A 23,665-nucleotide genomic window follows, 5' to 3' on the forward strand; every position below is an offset into this window, starting at 1 on the left:
GTACGAAGCCAACTCAACACACACAATATTCCGGGCCAAACAAAAGAATTAGAAAGTAGAAAAAAAACGGCAGGTTACAACACTTTTTTTGTTGTTTGTTTGTTTGTTTGGTCCAAAATATTGTGTGTGTTGTCATGATTTGTCGCGACAAGAGTTGGCTTCGCACGACGCTTAAAAGGTCTTTAAATAAATAAAGCACGAAATGCCTATGGGACAAATGCATTGCGATTCATTTCCTGGGCCACTCGTTGTTCTGAAAGGGGGAGGGACTGCGACGCTCTATAGTCGACATACTGTACACATCACGGTATACATCACTGCACTCCATCTTTAAAGGACCACTTCACCACTTTTCAACCCATCTTCATATAATAGGTCCTCAATAATAATCATGATAAAATGGCACGATTTCTTTCTACTCGGTCTGTGAGACGGTTTCTGAACTGCCCACAGCCCCCCTATGAGACACAGACCGAGTAGAATTTTTTTTGCCGTTTTTTTCATGATTATTAGTGAGGACCTATTATATTAAGATAGGTTGAAAGGTGGTGAAGTGGTCCTTTAAAGAGCTGAAGGCATTTATCAAATACGATAACACAAACAGTGAACCGTGTGGTGCTGTATATATACTCACAGGATCCAGCAGGTCCCAGGCGTCGTTGCTCGGGGCGAACATGGTGAAGGAACCCTTGCCTTCGATCTCCTCTCTCAGCTTGGAGACGTCCGAGTACTGCTGGGTGGTCGTGGCCTTCACCAGGCCCAGGGTGCCGTACACATGATCGATAGGAGCCACTATAGAAGCAATTGAAGGTTATAATAGTTTTTTTTTTCTTTTTTTCATTATAGTTTAGTTTTAGTTAGTTTTGACATATTTTTTTCTAATTCAGTTAGTTTTAGTTTGTTTTTAGAGCGGGTTTGCTAGTTTTTATTTTGGTGAAAATGCTTAGTTTTAGTTTAGTTATAGTTTAGTTTTAGTTTTTTCCGTGCTTTGGTTTAGGGTTAGCGTGGCTACATGCTGCCGTACGGTGCTGAAAACTGCCGTAAAACTGGTTGGAGAAATGAGGAAATTAATCGAATGAATTTAAAAGGATTATATTATAAATATCCGAAAGGCATATAAATATTGATAAAAACTAAAACTAAGGGTATTTTGTCTATAATTTCAGTTAGTTTTAGTTCGTTTTGAGGACACACAATACAGTTTAGTTTTTTTTTTTATCAGTTTCAGTTAACTAAAATGTTTTGTTAATTCTAGTTTTCGTATTTTTTTGTTAGTTTTAGTTAACCATTATAACCTTGTATAGAAGGCCAAACCAGAGAACAGGACATGCTTTCACTTAACCAATTAAAGTCATTCAGGATGTATTGTCCTTATCTGAGATCCCTGCAGGTTCCTGATAAACCAGTGGCCAATATAAATGCTGTCTTTAACGGCTGAACAACAGAGTGTTACTTGACCTGAAATTTTTGATAATTGATTGTGATTGAAATGGAATGTGAGCTAAGTCTAGCATGCAGTCATTTTAAACTATAGGCTCTATACGCCTTGAGGGCACAGAATAATTGAAGACAACACAGCAGTGGTGGAAGAAATACTTTCTTTCCCCCTTTTTTTTTTACTTGGGTAACCTTTACTTAAGTAAAACAAAAACAAAAGTATCCGGTATTCAAACGTGTACTTCAGTATAATGTACACAAGTATTGGCATCAACATAAATTATTACTAAACGTAATAGTACTAATTTAGCAGAATGTACTTATGTGTAATATAAAGAAAATGAATAAACATGTTTAAAAAAATTAGCAGAATGTCCCATTTCACAAGTTTTCAAAATGTAATGCAGATCTAAAAGCTCACAACTTGTCGCAAACTCGCGATGCAGCGCATCTTGAGCTTGTAGATCGGCTATTTTCAAATAGCCTAAGTATTGTACTTGAGTACACATTGTACGTATTGTTTATACTGTACCTGGAGGACTTCCAATACTCAATCAATACTGTACATTCTATTGTAATTTCTACTCCACTACATCTCAGAGGCAAATATTGGACTTTTAAAATAATTGTAATGGAGTAAAAAGTACAATATTTGCCTCTGAGATGTAGTGGAGCAGATGTAACAGTAGAATTAACAGAATTGAGAATTAGAAAAAGTAAACAATACATATACAATTTGTAGTCAAGTACATTACTTGAGTACATGTACTTGCATTTACCACTGCAAGACATGATGGGCACTAGCATAGGTTATGTGAGCCACTGACCTGCAGGACAGCCCTTCATGCCTTCCAGCTTCATGTAACCAGGACAGCACTCGTACAACACCATCCTGTCAACACACAAACAAACAAACAAACAAACAAACAAACAGCGTCATGTAACCAGTACAGCACTCGTACAACACCATCCTGTCAACACACAAACAAACAAACAAACAAACAAACAAACAAACAAACAGCTTCATGTAAACAGTACAGCACTCGTACAGCACCATCCTGTCAACACACAAACAAACAAACAAACAGCTTCATGTAAACAGTACAGCACTCGTACAACACCATCCTGTCAACACACAAACAAACAAACAAACAGCTTCATGTAAACAGTACAGCACTCGTACAACACCATCCTGTCAACACACAAACAAACAAACAAACAGCGTCATGTAAACAGTACAGCACTCGTACAACACCCTCCTGTCAACACACAAACAAACAAACAAACAGCGTCATGTAACCAGTACAGCACTCGTACCATCCTGTCAACACACAAACAAACAAACAAACAAACAAACAGCGTCATGTAAACAGTACAGCACTCGTACAACACCCTCCTGTCAACACACAAACAAACAGCTTCATGTAAACAGTACAGCACTCGTACCACACCATCCTGTCAACACACAAACAAACAAACAAACAAACAAACAGCGTCATGTAACCAGTACAGCACTCGTACAACACCATCCTGTCAACACACAAACAAACAAACAAACAGCTTCATGTAAACAGTACAGCACTCGTACAACACCATCCTGTCAACACACAAACAAACAAACAAACAGCGTCATGTAACCAGGACAGCACTCGTACAACACCATCCTGTCAACACACAAACAAACAAACAAACAAACAAACAGCTTCATGTAAACAGTACAGCACTCGTACAACACCATCCTGTCAACACACAAACAAACAAACAAACAAACAGCTTCATGTAAACAGTACAGCACTCGTACCATCCTGTCAACACACAAACAAACAAACAGCTTCATGTAAACAGTACAGCACTCGTACAGCACCATCCTGTCAACACACAAACAAACAAACAAACAAACAGCTTCATGTAAACAGTACAGCACTCGTACAGCACCATCCTGTCAACACACAAACAAACAAACAAACAGCTTCATGTAAACAGTACAGCACTCGTACAACACCATCCTGTCAACACACAAACAAACAAACAAACAAACAGCGTCATGTAACCAGTACAGCACTCGTACAACACCCTCCTGTCAACACACAAACAAACAAACAGCTTCATGTAACCAGTACAGCACTCGTACCATCCTGTCAACAAACAAAGTACAGGATTGTCAATGTCTGGTGGAAACCTTGGTAATTATAATGCAGTCACAACTTAAGCTCTTAATTGTTAATACTTTTCATTGGATAAATTGGCTAAATATTAATAAAGCCATGTGGCGTGCAGAGAGCACTGAGGGAGGTTGTGCACAAATCACATGCACGGCACATCATGCACGTGTGCACGTGCAACATTTTAGCAGTTTGTAGCCTCTTTTTTTTTTTTTTTTTGCCTATTTTCCTCCATGTTCATTTTCCATCATTTCACCACCTGGAGATAAGATAGTGTTAACATGTTGTTCCACTGGAAAGTATTGTTCCACTGCGGGACTTGTTTACAGGATCCAGTAAACCCGACATTATTATTACAGTTATGTTGATATATTTCTCATTATACACACAATTTGAATTCACCCTTCGTCAGCCTTCTGATTGGTCCCTGACTGACTAACCAGCAGGCTCTTTCATGCCTTGTTCACGCCCTGGTGCCGCCTTGTTTATGTTGAATTTGCTAAAACATAATTTTTGGAAAAAACTAAAAACAAACATAATATCAGCCCAGTCATCGTGCTGCACCTGTGTTGTTCCTTTTTACTGGCACCAAGTTTAAAATAAGAATTGAATGCACAGAATATCCATATGAAGCAACTGAAAAACATGTTATTTCAATGCTAGTGGACGGAGAGAGAGGATTTTTGTCCAACCATGAAACGGCAACCAATGGGTGCGAAGAGGGGCACAGCCACGGGCGGGACTTGACAAAGGGTGAATTGTTGTTTTGCACGTAGCAGCGGTCGTTTCTTCCAACGTGGAGCATGTATGAATCGTAATTCGAAACATTCATGCACCACCACATGCACAATGCATAAAAACTAATTCAGTGCAGCAAAAATGGCAAATAAACAGCCATAACACAATGTTCCCGAGAAGACAACCACCATTCGACAATGTTCTCAAACAGGATTCGTAACAGATGCATGTCATGGTTGTATAGTTAGATATTCAATGGGCTAAATATGCATCCAACCCTTCCGTGTTCAGTTTGGGTCGGTCGCCAGCCGACTCATTGCTATAGTGGACGTACGGTATGGTAGGCAAGATTGTTTTCCTAGGATGGTGCTGGGGTAACGGTACACAGTGTTTCGAGTGTACATATTATGTATTCCTCATGGGTGGGAGTCAGTCAGTGCGTGAGCAGTGAGAGTGAGTGAGTGCAGGGAGGCAGCAGTGTAACAGCCATTTTTCAAAAGGAGATTTTAAGATGTTCTTAACTAATGTCATCGCGTCAACGTCGCCACACAAATAATACAAATTATGAAGAACCACAACATCAAATAATCAAATGAAATAGTGTGGTTTAAATAACTCAACATGTCTACCTTTTTTGTTTCCTACAAAATCACAACTGTACGTCCACTAGCAATGAGTCGGTGGGCGACCTGAAGTGCAGCGACGGCCCAAGCTGAACGCGGTTAAGGGTTAATTGGATGCATATAGTAGAGCATTCCTCACATCAGATTAGATTTCAAGTGAAATCTCTGTTACAGAGAACAGTGAACAGGAGAGAAATGTTTAATATTTTCCAAAAATACTGACGAAAACTGAAGAAACCTGTGTCCCTGTGCAAGGTAAGACAGTGCAGCAGGGAAGGGTGGCAAAACATAATGAAATGTAACGGCCATTCCTGTCAATAACACATCTAATAATTCCAAGCCTGGAATCCAACAGTGAATGAGTTTGTCAAACCTAAAGCCCATTTCCAACACACCATTTAAGTTGTACAGTACAGTACAGTACAGTACAGTACAGTACAGTATAGCCCCTTTCACGAAGGCAATTCAAAGTGCTTTATCTGTACACAAAACAGACATTTTACACTAAGACAAAATGCTAACGGAACAGACAAAGAAAGGACATTCAAATACAAGACACATTGTTATTGAAGAGTTAAGAGAATAGAAATAAGATTGAGCTTTAAAAAATAATGATACATGAATTCCTAACAAGTACAAGGACAAACTGTTATAGTGCAGCACAATAAATGCATCAAAAACCTCAATAAAAGCCAGAAAAGCCTTCAGCTTTGATGGAGAGTTGTAGCAGACCTGCAGTTCTCTGGGAGTTTGTTCCAATTACGTGGTGCATAAAAAAAAAGGAAATGCAGCTTCTCCAACAGTTGGACACACTGCCATGCATTCTCAACATATTAGGTGATATAGAATCATGCATCATTAAAGCATGTTTATGGACCAGGAGGAGATAGGAAAATATTACCATCCCCTAATATGTCCTCATAATTGAAACAAACAAAGTTTAAAGCGTAAACAAAGAACTGACTAAGAACCAAACCATTAATTTGTCATCACAGACACTGAGACAAGACCAGACATTAGCAATTAATGGAAAGACATACCTTCCAACAACATATAACAACAAAGATGCACTCCACCAGCTGTGTTCATTTCATCTTTAAGATCTACTCAACGGTCTGTGTTCCCTTAATCTTTAACCCAGTCAGGGCGGGAACCCGTTTTGGTGTTTTAAGCATTATGATATATTTTAGCTATCGGCGGGCAAATACATATAATTTTTGGGGTCATTGACATGAAAATGTTTGAGAAATGATTGACATACTGTAGGAACATGGGTTTTTCAGAAAAATGTCAGGATTTAGAAGACATTGTAGAATTGTCCTCATGTCTAAATGGGTTGTGCTCAACAATATGTGTTTTGTTCGTCTTTGGAGGCAGAATATTTCCTACACAAAGCCACACGTGTGTCACATTAAAGAGTTTCCGAACACCAATCGACCATACAGATGTTCTGTATTCTGTATGTTGGTCCTGTTTCAACTCAAAAGGTGTTCAGAAACGCCAAAGAACATCCAAACAACATTAAACAGGCACGACCAGAAGAAGAAACAGATCGACTTTGCAAAGAGGGAAAAAAGGAAAACAATGACTGAACGGAAGGTACGGAAAGATTACACAAAGAAAACGCTGGTGTCGGAGGCATGAGGTCAGTCCGCTGCCCCCCCCAGGTTGGCAGAGGAAGTGTAGCGCCCAGGATTACATTAGATAATTGGCACTGGGTGAAAAGAAAACTGGGTTACAAAATCGTGGGATAAAAATTTAAATAAAAAAAAATAAAAAACCGCTGGTGTCTGGAGAAGCTTGTATGCCATATATTTACTGTATGCCATGTATGGGGTCACAGGCTGAAAATAGCTGATCTACAAACGTACAATGCATTGCACGTTCGACGTGTTGTGGGGTGGTGGTGTACGATGAAGCAGCAGTTAGGGTTTATACAGCCAAAGGAAAATTAATCAAAAATAGATGTTAGTAACCGAGTGCATGAAAATATAATGTGCCTTCACCAAAAAATATGATAAAAGTTAAAAAAATATATATATTTTTTGACTACTGGGTGTTGGGTAAATAAGCTATTTCAAGATGTTGGTTTCACGTAATTTATAGATAATGACAAGGCATTTACCATTATGTTGTATTCTATTACGTATGTTTGAAAATATGTACGAAAATAAGTCTTAGTTGCAACCCTATATAGCAGCAATAGAATTTCATAAAAAATAGTGCAAATCAGTAAGACTCAAAAGATAGAAGACAGGCTGTATTTTGCGTGTCTTAAGTACCAGGTCTTATTCCCTAACTTGAGTAAACTAAAGACCTGGAGGCGTGGTCAATGCCATTTGGCTATTCTGAGTGGCCAAAGAGCATTGACCACGCCTCCAGGTCTTTAGTTTACTCAAGTTAGGGAATAAGACCTGGTACTTAAGACACGCAAAATACAGCCCAGTGAGTCTGAATACAAAGTGAAGACACAGTTCCACAGTCTATATTAAGATCAGAGAGCTTTATAACCATGCAGACACTGGCAGAGGAACCAGGGGGGCAGTCAGACAGATATTTTGTGAAGCCACTAAGGAAATCGGGACTTCCTGAAAGTTCATATAATGGCCTGTTGTGGCGCTGTCATTGGGCCCAAAAAAACCCATAGCCCCATAGAAGTCCATGTATTTGGGCCCAACTTCACCTAGACTGTATTACCTTAATAAACATGGTCATGAATACTTTCTGCTTCCAGTGACTAGTTTAAAGTCTCATTTCTAATGTCATAATATTCTTTTTGGAAAATGATGGTCCCATTTATTTAAAAAATGACCATAAAGTCGCGTATGTTCTGACGGGCGTGGCTACCGTTACAGTCTATGAACGGGATCCCCCACCCACTCGAATCAAAATAAAAACCAACTAAGAAGAAGGGGGGGGAAGTCCCGCCTCGTTGTCTGGGCCAGCCAATGGGCCAGCTGGGCCCAAACGGATCTAGAAAGATGGCGATGTACAATTCAAGGACTGACAGGCTTCATTTTACGTTCATGTTAGACCCGCGGAACGCTTTGTCCATATTTTTTACAGTCTATGAGAGGAACACACATGTGCTTTAATGGCCCAATGTTTCAAAGTGGCACCTGAAACACAGCAATAAGACCTGCGGGCTAGAGGGGCAGAATACAAAGCTTCTTCACTAGCCAAGAATCATTCCCTTTAGAGGACATAATCATTCACCAGCCAGCATCAATAAACCCAGCAAGCAACAGAAATATATACTGTAAACAGTGAAATAGGGGAAAGTATGAAAAAAGTGACAAATACCATTGCATCAAGATGTAAGAGTATAGCCTGGAACTTAAAGTAAGGTGAGAAGGTAACAAATTAACTAAAACAGCTGTTGGAGATGGAACAATAAAGAATATCTATTGGAACATCCTGAGATACAATATTGATTCCACCATGTCCTCCAACAAATGCTGGCACAGTGTTCACACACACACGCATGCACGCACACACGCACACACACACACACACGTGTTTCCAGTTCAACTCTGCTGCTGAGCCAATCAAACAAAGCTATGGGGGGGAAATGAACCGGAACAGCTAAAACAGGTACACGGTATATTATGCCACCTTCTGGAAAGTACGCAGCTAGCTATAGTTACCGTATCATGCACAGAGCCAATATACTAGTACTAATACTAATACTAATACTAGTACTGCTTATATCCATGTCTGACCTGCTACTATATAAATGCACCAAGTCTCTGTACGTACTATAAGCCACGTGAATCGAGAACCGTTCGCCCCACCGACTTAATTATGTCGATGTCGAGTTTGTCGGACATATAGCCAGTTGTCCAGAACCAGCACAAATGTCTCTGCTCCGGGCTCTGGACCTGATCACCCCTATACTATATCTCCATATATGGAGCTGGCCTGTTCTGACATCACAATGTTGTTCTGACGTCTGCATAATATAGACTCCACATTTGGGCATGCCTGATAAAGAACTCCATGTATGGGCATAAAAAGGGACACAGACAGAATAATAACTGGGTGGGGCATGCGTTTCCAACTTGCATCGTTCCAAGCAGGCCAGCGCCCAACGGGCACCGCTCTCATGAGCCAAAGTCAGAGATCATTGCGAACACAGTGATTGCGAACGCAGTGAGCACTTACTATGAGACCTAGCAGATCATGTCTGTCTGTGTGTGTGTGTGTGTGTGTGTGTGTGTGTGTGTCTGTCCCGCTATACGCCCAAATATGGAGTGTGTTGCATCAGCAATCACTCAGCTCCATATATGGGCACAAAAGGGGCCAGGTCCAGATATACAGTAACAGCGGGACAGACACACAGACAGACAGACAGACAGACAGACATGATCTGCAGGGTCTCAGCTGCGTTCGCTTCCCGCGTTTGCGCGTCTTACTGGTACAACTAGTATAGTAGTACGTGTAGTACTACCTTGCACTGACGTTGAGTCTGACCACCAAACCTTCACGTTATTTAAATAGCAGAATCAAGAAACTTAGGGGAAATTCATGCCACCCTACAGTAAATTCTGTAAGATGTCCTATATCATCATCATAGTGGTAGACTAGTAGTAGGTTATTAGTACTGTAGGTTAAACCTGTATAAACAGAATGGTGGGGTAGGTTTGTGCACGGACGCACGCACGCACGCACACACACACACACACACACACACACACACACACACACACACACACACACACACACACGCACACACACTCTTATTGTACTGCACTTCTTCTGCTCACAAAGTAAATAACTAAATATGCATGTTATCAGTGAATGACGCCCATTTTGCGTAAACACTGAGTGGACAAATGACTGAAGCCATTATGTTGCCATCATGAGTAAACACATTAAACAGTGTGAATAACTCTTTCCAGTGTTTAGTGACTAAGAAGAACAGATCATGACATAATCAATGCAGATGTTTCACTGCAACGCCTTCCACAGTACTGAGCAGGGCCGCCGGTCCTGAGCAAATCTGGCGTCCCAGGCAGGAGTTTTCAGGTTTTTTGGGGGGGGGGAGACGCATATATATATATATAGATATATATATATATATATGCAGGCCAAGCATGCAGCCGCCTGGGCCTGTAGGAAGGGCCGGGCCTGGTACTGAGACTCTGAAGATGGTGACAGATACAGATCAGACAACTCTCTTTCATACTAAAACACCCTGCATGTCCAACGCCACCAGTCTAAAAACCCACTTCTTCAAGACTCCCCCAGTCCCCCTAGCAGTTACCTCTTCAGACTCCCCCTTACCCTATAGCATTCACCTCTTCCGACTCCATCTCTCCCCCTAGCACTCACCTCTTCAGACTCCATCTCTCCCCCTAGCACTCACCTCTTCAGACTCCATCTCTCCCCCTAGCACTCACCTCTTCAGACTCCATCTCTCCCCCTAGCACTCACCTCTTCAGACTCCATCTCTCCCCCTAGCACTCACCTCTTCAGACTCCATCTCTCCCCCTAGCACTCACCTCTTCAGACTCCATCTCTCCCCCTAGCACTCACCTCTTCAGACTCCATCTCTCCCCCTAGCACTCACCTCTTCAGACTCCATCTCTCCCCCTAGCACTCACCTCTTCAGACTCCATCTCTCCCCCTAGCACTCACCTCTTCCGACTCCATCTCTCCCCCTAGCACGCAGCTCTTCAGACTCCATCTCTCCCCCTAGCACTCACCCCCTCTGGCTCCATCTCTCCCCCTAGCACTCACCTCTTCAGACTCCATCTCTCCCCCTAGCACTCACCTCTTCAGACTCCATCTCTCCCCCTAGCACTCAGCTCTTCAGACTCAATCTCTCCCCCTAGCACTCAGCTCTTCAGACTCCATCTCTCCCCCTAGCACTCACCTCTTCAGACTCCATCTCTCCCCCTAGCACTCACCTCTTCAGACTCCATCTCTCCCCCTAGCACTCACCTCTTCAGACTCCATCTCTCCCCCTAGCACTCACCTCTTCAGACTCCATCTCTCCCCCTAGCACTCACCTCTTCAGACTCCATCTCTCCCCCTAGCACTCACCTCTTCAGACTCTTCTTGTCACCTATTTTGTGTTAGATGCCAATAGGGGTGTTCTTGACAAAAATAAATTGTCGACTAATAGTCATGGAGTAGTTGTTAGTTCCATGCAATCATGCCAGCCTTGTCAGGTCGATGAGATTGAGAATATTCTAATGAGTTGGTTTCACAATGACTGGCGGCTACAGAAAGCTATAGGCTGGCAGAAGGAGGGTCTATCTTGGGGCTCTCGACACTCACTCAGTCACTAAAACAAAAAGCTTTCTGCAAACAACTATGATGGGACAGCTCTATAGATGCTATAGTTATACTGTGCAGATGCATGTTGGTTACTTGTTCACATGTACTCTAGAAAGATAGATATTTGATACTGTCTGATTGACAAATTACAAATCCTAAGAGTACTGTATATGTTATTTAGAGCCAACATTTTCACATCGAGGACCCGCAAAGACGAGACATAAAAGGCGATAGACAGATGGTTTGATGTTTACTTAGCATGGTATCCTAGTTACACTTAATTGTTTTCATTCCACCCCATTTACATGACCGCTTATCCTGTCTTCTGTTGGCTTCATGCCAGTTATCCTCCCTTCGGAGAAGAGCATCTGCTAAATGCCTAAATTGTAAAGTTTCAAATTGCACCTCCAGGATAAACACGACGAGAGAACCCCACGGTGCTCCTAACTACTGGAGTGAGTTTACAGTAAGAGAGGGTCTAGGCCAAAGTACTTCAGTGAGTTTACAGTAAGAGAGGGTCTAGGCCAAAGTACTTCAGTGAGTTTACAGTAAGAGAGGGTCTAGGGCCAAAGTATTTCAGTGAGTTTACAGTAAGAGAGGGTCTAGGCCAAAGTACTTCAGTGAGTTTACAGTAAGAGAGGGTCTAGGCCAAAGTACTTCAGTGAGTTTACAGTAAGAGAGGGTCTAGGCCAAAGTACTTCAGTGAGTTTACAGTAAGAGAGGGTTTAGGGCCAAAGTACTTCAGTGAGTTTACAGTAAGAGAGGGTCTAGGCCAAAGTACTTCAGTGAGTTTACAGTAAGAGAGGGTTTAGGGCCAAAGTACTTCAGTGAGTTTACAGTAAGAGAGGGTCTAGGCCAAAGTACTTCAGTGAGTTTACAGTAAGAGAGGGTCTAGGCCAAAGTACTTCAGTGAGTTTACAGTAAGAGAGGGTCTAGGCCAAAGTACTTCAGTGAGTTTACAGTAAGAGAGGGTCTAGGCCAAAGTACTTCAGTGAGTTTACAGTAAGAGAGGGTCTAGGCCAAAGTACTTCAGTGAGTTTACAGTAAGAGAGGGTCTAGGCCAAAGTACTTCAGTGAGTTTACAGTAAGAGAGGGTCTAGGCCAAAGTACTTCAGTGAGTTTACAGTAAGAGAGGGTCTAGGCCAAAGTACTTCAGTGAGTTTACAGTAAGAGAGGGTCTAGGCCAAAGTACTTCAGTGAGTTTACAGTAAGAGAGGGTCTAGGCCAAAGTACTTCAGTGAGTTTACAGTAAGAGAGGGTCTAGGCCAAAGTACTTCAGTGAGTTTACAGTAAGAGAGGGTCTAGGCCAAAGTACTTCAGTGAGTTTACAGTAAGAGAGGGTCTAGGCCAAAGTACTTCAGTGAGTTTACAGTAAGAGAGGGTTTAGGGCCAAAGTACTTCAGTGAGTTTACAGTAAGAGAGGGTCTAGGCCAAAGTACTTCAGTGAGTTTACAGTAAGAGAGGGTCTAGGCCAAAGTACTTCAGTGAGTTTACAGTAAGAGAGGGTCTAGGCCAAAGTACTTCAGTGAGTTTACAGTAAGAGAGGGTCTAGGCCAAAGTACTTCAGTGAGTTTACAGTAAGAGAGGGTTTAGGGCCAAAGTACTTCAGTGAGTTTACAGTAAGAGAGGGTCTAGGCCAAAGTACTTCAGTGAGTTTACAGTAAGAGAGGGTCTAGGCCAAAGTACTTCAGTGAGTTTACAGTAAGAGAGGGTCTAGGCCAAAGTACTTCAGTGAGTTTACAGTAAGAGAGGGTTTAGGCCAAAGTACTTCAGTGAGTTTACAGTAAGAGAGGGTCTAGGCCAAAGTACTTCAGTGAGTTTACAGTAAGAGAGGGTCTAGGCCAAAGTACTTCAGTGAGTTTACAGTAAGAGAGGGTCTAGGCCAAAGTACTTCAGTGAGTTTACAGTAAGAGAGGGTCTAGGGCCAAAGTACTTCAGTGAGTTTACAGTAAGAGAGGGTCTAGGCCAAAGTATACTTCAGTGAGTTTTTCTTCATATTTTTGGGGCTAATTAGTGGAGCATATTTATTTACACAATCCAAGCGTTGCAGCCGAGTCGTGAAAGGGAGTGTGCTTCCTGTTTTCCCATGGAAGTGGTGCAGAGGTTGTCTCCATGGGTTCAGGGCTGTGTCCAACACCAATATACTGTAAGTGTGTTGCCTTTCCCCTCCAGAGATGAACAGGAACACAGATCATGATGTGTTATTGGGAGCGGTGACAGAAAAACCACAGGGCTGTCCAAGGTCAATAATTCCCAGAGAGAGAGAAAATGTACACATGTCTTGTTCCACGGTGAGTCATGATGACAAAACGTGATTCAGATCCCGCTGGCTTATCAGGCGTTCAAAGTCGAGAGAGACAAAAACAAAACAAAAGAGAATTCAGAAGCATCTCTCTCCCTGCACTTACTTACTGGGGTTCGTTCAGACTTCAGGCAAATGTGTTTTGTCAAATACAATCTTTGGAGTGACTATAGTATCCACACTGTTCACAGATCACAGATCTGATTTGTGTATTCATGAGGTTGGCTACATCCCAACGTGGTGTGCTGTGAGCTTGTAGATTGGCTTTTAGGGCAGCCTATAGCTGAATGGGTATGAGGTTCAATATCGTATGTGCCGAGGTGTCTAATAAGAAAGACACCTAGTGATTCCAATCTGGATAATTATGCCAATTTTATTTTATTTTATTTTGGCTGCCAGTCTGAACATAGCCTTATAGACTACTTGTAATTATACCGGGTATAATCTTGTTTCCTAACGTTTCCTGGATCAGGGCCCACTTGAAACCACATGACCACATAGCTCGGCAAGGCTTCATTATTATCGTGAAAAATCGTGTTTAGCCAATCATTTGGGGACCCACTTGAAAATACCCTCACGGCTCACCAGTGGCCCCGGCCGGCCCACAGGTTTGGGACTCACTGTACGTACTGTACACGCTGCTTCAACTGCTTTCTCAAAGCCTTTGTGTATTTTTTTCCCCTTCCTCTTCCTTTTTTTAAATATTTTAACTATGAGTGCATGCGGGTCTGTTCTGAATATGTCTGACAGCGCCAGTCCTAGCTGTCCTTCACAGAGTAATCAGCCCATGCTTTGATGATTATACACTATATACTGTTCCAATAAAGTGGCTGGATGTCAGGCAGGTATGAGGTCATGGTATATACTGTGACAACATAATGGATGAGGGTCTGGAGACTGACTGGAGGTGGAACTAACCCTCACACACCACCAGACCCAGAGCAGAGCAGAGGGAGCCAACACACAGTGAACTAACCCTCACACCACCACCACCAGACCCAGGCAGAGCAGAGGGAGCCAACACACAGTGAACTAACCCTCACACCAGCAGACCCAGGCAGAACAGAGGGAGCCAACACACAGTGAACTAACCCTCACACCACCAGCACCACCAGACCCAGGCAGAGCAGAGGGAGCCAACACACAGTGAACTAACCCTCACACCACCACCACCACCAGACCCAGGCAGAGCAGAGGGAGCCAACACACAGAGTGAACTAACCCTCACACCACCACCACCACCAGACCCAAGCAGAGCAGAGGGAGCCAACACACAGAGTGAACTAACCCTCACACCACCACCACCAGACCCAGGCAGAGCAGAGGGAGCCAACACACAGAGTGAACTAACCCTCACACCACCACCACCAGACCCAGGCAGAGCAGAGGGAGCCAACACACAGTGAACTAACCCTCACACCAACACCACCAGACCCAGAGCAGAGGGAGCCAACACACAGTGAACTAACCCTCACACACCACCAGACCCAGAGCAGAGCAGAGGGAGCCAACACAGAGTGAACTAACCCTCACACCAACACCACCAGACCCAGAGCAGAGCAGAGGGAGCCAACACAGAGTCAACTAACCCTCACACCAACACCACCAGACCCAGAGCAGAGGGAGCCACCACAGAGTGAACTGACCCTCACACCACCAGCACCACCAGACCCAGAGCAGAGCAGAGGGAGCCAACACAGAGTGAACTAACCCTCACACCACCAGCACCACCAGACCCAGAGCAGAGCAGAGGGAGACAACACAGAGTGAACTGACCCTCACACCACCAGCACCACCAGACCCAGAGCAGAGCAGAGGGAGACAACACAGAGTGAACTGACCCTCACACCAGCAGACCCAGGCAGAGGGAGCCAGGAGTATAGAGTGCTCTCCAGATGGGCTCCACGCTCACAGCAATGAAGGCGCAGATGTTTAAAACGTGAACACACAGCCATGCACACATACAGTACACTGCATGCATGCGTGCGCACAGACATACTCAAGCAAGTGTGCACGGTTACATGCACGCACACACGCACACACGCACGCGCACATACATTAGAATGCACATTCACATGGTGGGGGATCTTGCCATGTTTCAAAACATTAGACAGTTTTCTTTTTCAGCCCTGGATCTTTCAGGGTCTTTTTACATTTTGTGAATGCCCAAATTGCTTCCTGAAAACACTGTATACATAATTACATAATACTGTACATACTATATGAACTATATAGAAATAGCAACACCTATACTGTACAACAATTTCACAATCCATCCTAACAGTGCTATAGGCCTACAACAATTTCTATTTGACATACTAATGTCTAACATTTCATATCAGGCAGCAGTCCAGTCAGGAAATAAAGCATTATAGCTTTATGCAGTCCATAACTTTTTATGCCTCCTTTTTATGAGAGAACAAACCGCCGCTCATTCAAGAGGCAAGCACCACATGCCAGCGGAGATATGAATTGTGCTCATGAGCTCCAGGCAGTATCGCTTGTCAACAGTCAACACTAAGGTTGACAGCAAGGTCTACATTTCTAAAATGGAAAGATAGCGAGACCATCTCCAGGCCTCCAATCACTGCCAGATGTATTCATTCCAAAGTTTCAGAGACCCTGCCATTTAATTGGCACTCAGTGAATTGTCCAAGCAAGTGTGAAATTGTGCCAGGCGCAAATTGGCATCTTTTCACAAAGGGCAAATCAGGAACGACAAAGTGAAGAGAAGTACCGCATATAGGAAGAGGCTAGATGTAAATACTTTACTCTACATATTTCGTAATATTATTTTGGCTATACAGTATGTATTATGTTTTACTGTACATGCTACAGTACAGTATAGTGCATCCCGTAGAATGCAGAGGTCGTTGTCGTTGTCGTGTTGCGTCCCTCTATAAACTGCCTTTTGGGATGCAAAATGCACCATATTTTAATGTCTGTACTGTACAACAAGTACAGTACAACATCATCCTCTATACATCGTTCTCCGAGTGCCCTCGAGATCTGAGACACAAGTTCTTGCAATCTCTGTTGCTCTTTGTTGCCACACCAAGTTAATTCACAGCCAGTCCCTGCTCAGAACATCTGGAAGAAACTCAACAGTGGTTCTCAAACGTGCGGTCCAGGGACCCTCCAGGGGTCCTTTGAGGGATGCTTCAGGGCAGGGACCACCCAGCAAAAGTATAGATGTTATAGGTCTGTAACCCTTCATTTGGTTCCATTTGTACACTATATACACTCTCAGCGTTATGAGTGTCCGTAGGCTATGGCATTACCAACTGGGGTTCCTTGAAATTAAAAATAGAAAACTTTACGAACCAATGCTCTAGAGTCTACAGTACAGATGGGGTTAAAGTGATGTTTTATTCATTACATGAGCTTCTGGGGGGGGTTATTTCCAGCTTTAACACTTTCATGACAGTAACTAAGTGGCGAATCGATCCCAGTCACAGCGCCTCACTGAGAGGCTAATTGATTCCACCTGAGTTCCAGCAGCTCCAGTCGGGGAGCGCTTAGCAGAAAATGGCTCGTTATAGGAAGTCCCCGCGGAGCCGTTCCTCCACAGAGTAGGTCGTTAGCAGCCACACGAAGGGGCAATTTGGGTAATGAATGGAGAATAGCGCTAACAGGGCGTGAGTTTTATGAACTGGAGTCTCAGTAATGTCTTTTGCTTCCCTGTAGATTCACAGCAGGGAATTCCAGTTTCACCCGACCCTATGCAGCACATGTCTCGCCACCATTCCTCTTATCTCTCAGTGTCAGACGTGACGCAGCTGAACTATATCGTTGGATTCGTTGCCGTTTGGCGGAAACCATGTGCTGTTCTGCATGTCCGACCATTAGACTATTACTTCGTAAGGAAATGCAAAGAAAGTATACCTGAGTTCCAATATTCAATGAAGTTATTATTCAGCGAAAAGCTCTTTCAAAACTATTTAATTGGTTAAATGTTTATGAAACCCACAGGAAAAACCCTTTTTAACCAGGCGCCGCTATTTAAAAAAAAAAGCAAAACCAAGAAAAAATATAAAAAAGGTAAAATATGGAGTCAGTGACACTGTGTTCATTTAACTTTTGAGAGTGTACAGACGTAACCAAATGGAATGGCAATGGACTTGGCTGCATCTGTACACTCTCAGAGCTACAAATGGGTAAATTAAGTAAATTACCACTGACACTTTTACTGTGTATACTAGGCTACACATGTTCTGTATTTAACACAGCAAATATCGTTGCTTTATTTTGACTCTGAGATGATGATGAAGAAGAATGGACCCAAATAAGAGGACTCCCCAAGCACCCAGCATGCCAATATAGCCCCAAAGAACCTCTGCTAATCTCTCATCAACACCCAAATCCAAGGGAGACATTCATCACAGCTGGCTGGATTTCCTCCAGTGTAGCTGAACAATGTTCACACTGTCCCACTACCGTTTTGGTTTTTTTACCCCCGCAAAAAGTTCCATTTCAGCTTAGTCACAGACAGTTAACACCGAGATAGCGTCTGCTCGTTGTTTCCCTTCCAGTTTTTATCGCTCGTAAACGTCGTTCACTCTAAGTGAACATTTAGGTTTAGCTAAATGCTTTACAGGTGTAAAAGCTAGTTAAGCTACAGATATATTATGACATTTGAAAGTTCTAGCGCCATGCCATTGGCAGTGGCGCTTAAGTAGAACATCAGCGGATATATATAGTCCAAGCGTTGTCACGGTCGGAGGGAGGGGGAAATTTGCAACCTGGCAAATTAGGAACGACTTCACAGGGACTGGGGGAGTGAAGAGAAGAGAAGTGTGAAGAGGTCAGAGGTCATGTCTGTATGCATAACGTACTGTATGTTAATGAATAACAGAAAGTATTCATGACCATGTTTATTAAGGCAATATACATAGTCTAGGTGAAGTTGGGCCAAAATACATGGCCCTCTATGGAGCTATGGGGTTTTTTGGGCCCAATGACAGCGCCACAACAGGCTTTCAGGAAGTCAGGATTTCTGGCTTCAGACACTATTGGCTTCACTGCCCCCCTGGTTCACACGCGCAGACAATAATATCTCCCCTGGACAATGACGCATGCATCTTGGATGATTGGTAGATGTTTGGTCTACCACGGGCGAGACCTCCCGCAGGTTCAAATCCCAAGTATAGGACATCAAATAAAACATCACCATTTGCCACGATTTATTCGGTATAATAGAAAGAAATCAAAGTTGACACAAAGCGTTCAGGGCAAATCCATTAGTTCCGAGGAGACTTTGATCCACGTTCCGGCACATCGACGTCGTGTCATTATGGACGGGCATATGGGATTTCGGTATAGCTCTGATTCGTTACGCACAGCGGCCTTAAAGGACACAGCGCTGAGCTGGCGTGAAAACAGACTCTTGGCAGACTCTTGGTATGATAAGGCATGTGCTGGCCGATGGATCGCATTATACTGTAAATAGTGCTATACATCACACCTCTCACCTCCATATTTAAACCGTTAATGCTTTTGTTCGTAAATATGCCCTACAGTATACTGCGCCATATGAGAGAAAATCCAGACGGGAAACACGCACATCTCAAAAAATCTATATACGGGTGCTGGACAAAAACATACATACATACAGGAAAAAAAAAGGTTGGATGTCCGCACAACGACGTTAACCCATTCTGACCTGAGATCAGATTCATACAAGGTTTCCACTGGACACACACTATGGTCTGATTAACCCATTCTGACCTGAGATCAGATTCTAAAAAATGTCAGTCGTTCTTCGATTTTTCAAAAATAGCAGACCTACAAGCTCGTAGTAGATGAGCTATGAGCTATGAGCTTGTAGATCTGCTATTTTTCAATAGCTAAAGCATAACATGATGCTAACACCAGAATGTGCGCCGCCGCCTGTGCGGACATCCAACCTTCTTCCTATACTGCGTCATACAAACATGGCAGAAATGGCAGATCTACAAGCTCTAACGTCTCACATTGCACGACACGATTTGAGCTTCTAGATCTGCTATATTTTAATTAGTATCTTGAAAAGTAACAGTTTTCTGACCCGACAGCAATTAGACTCTCTCTCTCTCTCTAGTATCTCCATCATGCTATCTCTTGCTAGCCTGGATCCAGCCCAAAGACCCCGCCCACTCTCTTAGTGGACTGCACAGAAAGCTACAGTCTGATAATCAGGCTAATCTCTTGCTGTCTCTCTCTCGCTCTCTCTCTCTCTCATCCTCCCTCTTGAAGTTCAAGTTTCCCACAGTTAAACCAGACACATCCTGACACAACAGCAGGTGCTGGAGCTGATAGCTGTAACGTAACCAACACATGTGGCGTGTGCATATGTGTGCGTGCGTGCGTGCGTATGTGCACACACATGCACGTGTGTGTTTGTGTGTGTGTGTGTGTGTGTGTGTGTGTGTGCATACTTAAATGTGAGTGTATACATGCATGCATCTGTGTTTGTTTCTGTTACAGAACAATAAAAGTCCCAAACCGACCCCACCCAGGGTGGGCGCGCGCACGCACGCACGCACGCACGCACGCACGCAAGCACACACACACACACACACACACACACACACACACACACACACACACACACACACACACACACACACACACACAGTCCTCCAGCCGAGCCCTACACTCCAAACATGGTCTCCTATAAGAACCATGGGTGTCCTCTCCCTCCCTACACAATACATCATGTCTACTCTACATACACATTGTTTATATAGACGGATCACCTGGAAGAAATAAACGCTCTCCCCCCCCCCCCCCCCCCCCCCTCCCCCCCTTCGGTTTGAGGTTTTGGTGCTGGAACCGAAGCTCAATTTACAACCCATCGCATGTCAGTGTTGCTTGCCAAAAAAAAAAGACCAGATCTACAAGCTACCGCGATGCATTGCAAATCTATATAGTTAGATTGGCTTTAACCACTTATGACGGTTCCGTGAATTAAATAATTCAAATGTTTAATGTTTCGTGGATTCATGAATCAACTGACATCACTGGGGAATCTCCAGGGATTCCCTTGCAGTCCTATATGTGTTTATTCAAAACCCACAGTTACAGTTGAGCAGGGGTCTGTACTATAGGTCCACTAGTATTTCACGTATACTGAAATCCCTTAGATTGTTTGCCGGCAGAATCAGGAAGGTTCAAGAAGAGCATTCACACACACACACACACACACAGCTCTGTGGTGCAATGTAAACATTCTGTCTGTCAGGTTCAGAGACTTTCTTCAAGGCAGGAGCACGTAAGACGGCTTGAATCAAAACCCCTTTGCATCGATCACTTGAAAATCAAGCATTGTTGCCATACAAGCGGCGACAATTGCAAATGCATCTCTACTCCACACACACACACACACACAAGTCCATGCCTGTATTCCCTGTGACATGCACAAACGCATGCGGGTGCAGTGGTGCATGTCACACACAACTGGATCTCCTATACATGACCTGACCTGCAGTACAATCTAAGGTTCTCTCGACTGCCTGTCAGGTTAAAATGCACCTAAAGAAATGCCAATCTGCACAGGAGTCCTCCAGGAATGCATAGCACCTGTGGGGCCATTACAACTGACACAAGACACTCTGCGCAAGCACGCACGCACGCACACACGTGCATGCATGCGGACGCACCGTGACGCACGCACACACGCACACTAGGTGGGGAGGGGTAGTGACAGAGACACGGAGAAGACAAGCAGATTGGGACAGTTATGGTGATTGTGTCATTTAGAGGATAAGGGCATTATTAGAATGCAAGAGGGAAGGGAAAGCTGCTTGAAGACGAGAAGAAGAAGATAAATCGTTTCCGTTTTCTGTTGCCCATAAACGCCAACACCTGCATTTTGACAAGCATCAGGGTATAGACTAGAGAGAGTCACAGCTGGTGAACGCAGACACATTCTACGCGTCTCAGCATCAGGGCAGAGTCTCACAGCTGGTGAACATATTCGGGAACTCAACACAGAGACAGCCCATTCTACGGGTCTCAGCAGACACACACACACACACACAGAGCCTTCAGCCTGTGACCTTCGAACCCTAATGCAGAGGTGACGCGGTCACGGCTGCAGCGTCAGCTGTTGTAAAAAGAACATCTGCGGAAACAATACACTGTTGCACTTAAAGCTTCCCAGGTTCACTAAAGTGAGATTTACGTTTTCACCTCCGTGTATTTGTGTCCTTGAGAGACAAATAGCCGTGATGATGCCCCACCTGACACGCAAAGTGAAATCTGCAAGTGAAAAAAGCAATTGCACGCCCCAAAATAATTAAATGGAAACACTGTCTGGGTCAAACAAGCTCATCTCTGACAATATACGACAAGTTCATGCGGTCTGACCGACAAACTGTTACTTTTCAGGATTCAAATTCAAAAGTAGCAAGCTCGAAATGTGGCGCGATGTGACACATTTCGAGCTTGTAGATCTGCTACTTTTTATATATTTGTGTGACACTGTATAGTACTATAGGGCATTCATTTACAAGAAAACCACAATATTAGACTATAGTCCTCGGGGGACACAGGTCTCCACCAGGGCAGGTCAGAGTTGTGGCCTCCTGGTGGAGACCTGTGTCCCTCGGGGGACACAGGTCTCCACCAGGGCAGGTCAGAGTTGTGGCCTCCTGGTGGCTCTATAATAGGCCAATGTGAAAAGGGTGCCATTTCTTTTTTACACCCTGGATGGCAATTGGATGATTTGATGCATTTTGTTCCAAAAATCAGCAACGACATACTGTACTAGCGGTGTGGTTGGCAGCTAAATAATTGCAATAAGATGCGGTTGTTGTGGTGTTTGACCAATTGCATTTACACATACCTGACATTCCTCCAATGCCTTTACCCGTCCTATATCAATTAGGGGCCATTAATATACACCTGGGGAGCAGTTAGGGGTCAAGGGTCCGGCGACCTTCGGACCTTCCCGGGTTGACCTCTCCACCCCACAGTACTTAACTACACACAGCCGCTCCCTTTCTACGTCAATATAGAATAAACGCAGACGTGTCTATGCGATGTTGTCGGGGAGGCGTCTCTGTATCGTCTTACGAAAGTCAGTCAGTCATATTTTGATATACAATACAGTCCGTTTCTAGCGAAACTTTTCTTAATTCGTTGCCATGCCACATTAGCAATCTCTCTGCAGTTATAGTTGAATCTTCACATGAGGAAAACCGTCGGGGACAATTTGTTTGTTTTTGGAACACAGTTCTTATTTGACGCGATATAAGAAAAGTCTATGGGAATTCAGAATGGGGGGGAAGGGGGGGGGGCGGGGGGGGGGGGACACGACCCACGTAGGACGTGTACATTACAGTAACGTCAGGCTTCAGTGCTCAGTCTATCGAATAGTTGCCATGAAAGTCTTACTTTTGGGAGACAAATTACTGCAACGCATACAACGACAAAACAAATATAGGTAACCAAAATGTGACTGTCTTCTTCAATTAGATCAGTGGCTTTTTCTCGGGGTTCCTTGAGAAGTTATATGGGGGTCTTTGAGAATAAAAATAACCACTGAACTAGATTGATTGATCCCAGGTGTGGTGTGGTTCATGACATCATGACAGTTTGGAGAGGTGGGGTGTGGGGTGGGGTGGGGTGGGGTTAAACTTACGCCTTCTTGCCACAGATGGCGCCTTTGTACCAGTTCCTACACGTGCTGAAGTACTTCTTCTTGGTCCCCATGACCTGCTGCAGCGCACACACGTTGGGCCTGCAAGGAGACGAGGGAGGTGGGTGGGGGGGAGATATAGGGGAGGAGGTGGTGGGGTGGAAAAGGTGATATAGAGGAGGTAAAGGAGAACAAAGAGAGTGTGTGTCAGCATGAAGAGGAGGGGGGGGGGAGGAGGAGGAGGAGGAGGAGGGTGTGTAGGGGGTTGGAAGAAGACATTTAAAGCAGGGAGGAGGTTGGGAGATGATGCGGTCATGGAGAGAAGACCCATGAATAGGGGAGGGGACGAGAAGGAGGAGAGACGCAAAACGTTAATGTGGACTTTTATGGTTGTGTATAGTGTGTTATACCTGAATACTATAGTATAGAACTGACGTAGTAAAGGACATTCATATCCAGAGGAGTTCATTGATCGAAATAATGAAAAGATCCGTTT

General features: G+C 43.8%; 1 protein-coding gene across 4 annotated transcripts in view; it reads right to left on the minus strand.

Annotated features, from left to right (window-relative positions):
• Positions 1–23,665, minus strand: part of postna (periostin, osteoblast specific factor a) — a 59,950-nt gene that overhangs the window by 35,157 nt on the left and 1,128 nt on the right. For all 4 annotated transcript variants that reach the window (XM_080780540.1, XM_080780539.1, XM_080780541.1 and 1 more), the window contains exons 2-4: positions 23,173–23,271; positions 2,265–2,329; positions 635–792 (exon numbers count right to left, since the gene is read on the minus strand). In XM_080780540.1, coding sequence (XP_080636666.1) covers positions 635–792; positions 2,265–2,329; positions 23,173–23,271 — 322 coding nt within the window. The remainder of the gene's footprint in view (positions 1–634; positions 793–2,264; positions 2,330–23,172; positions 23,272–23,665) is intronic.

The sequence above is a fragment of the Protomyctophum bolini genome (genome assembly GCF_963924005.1).
Source record: "Protomyctophum bolini genome assembly, chromosome: 13".
Lineage (NCBI taxonomy): Eukaryota > Metazoa > Chordata > Actinopteri > Myctophiformes > Myctophidae > Protomyctophum > Protomyctophum bolini.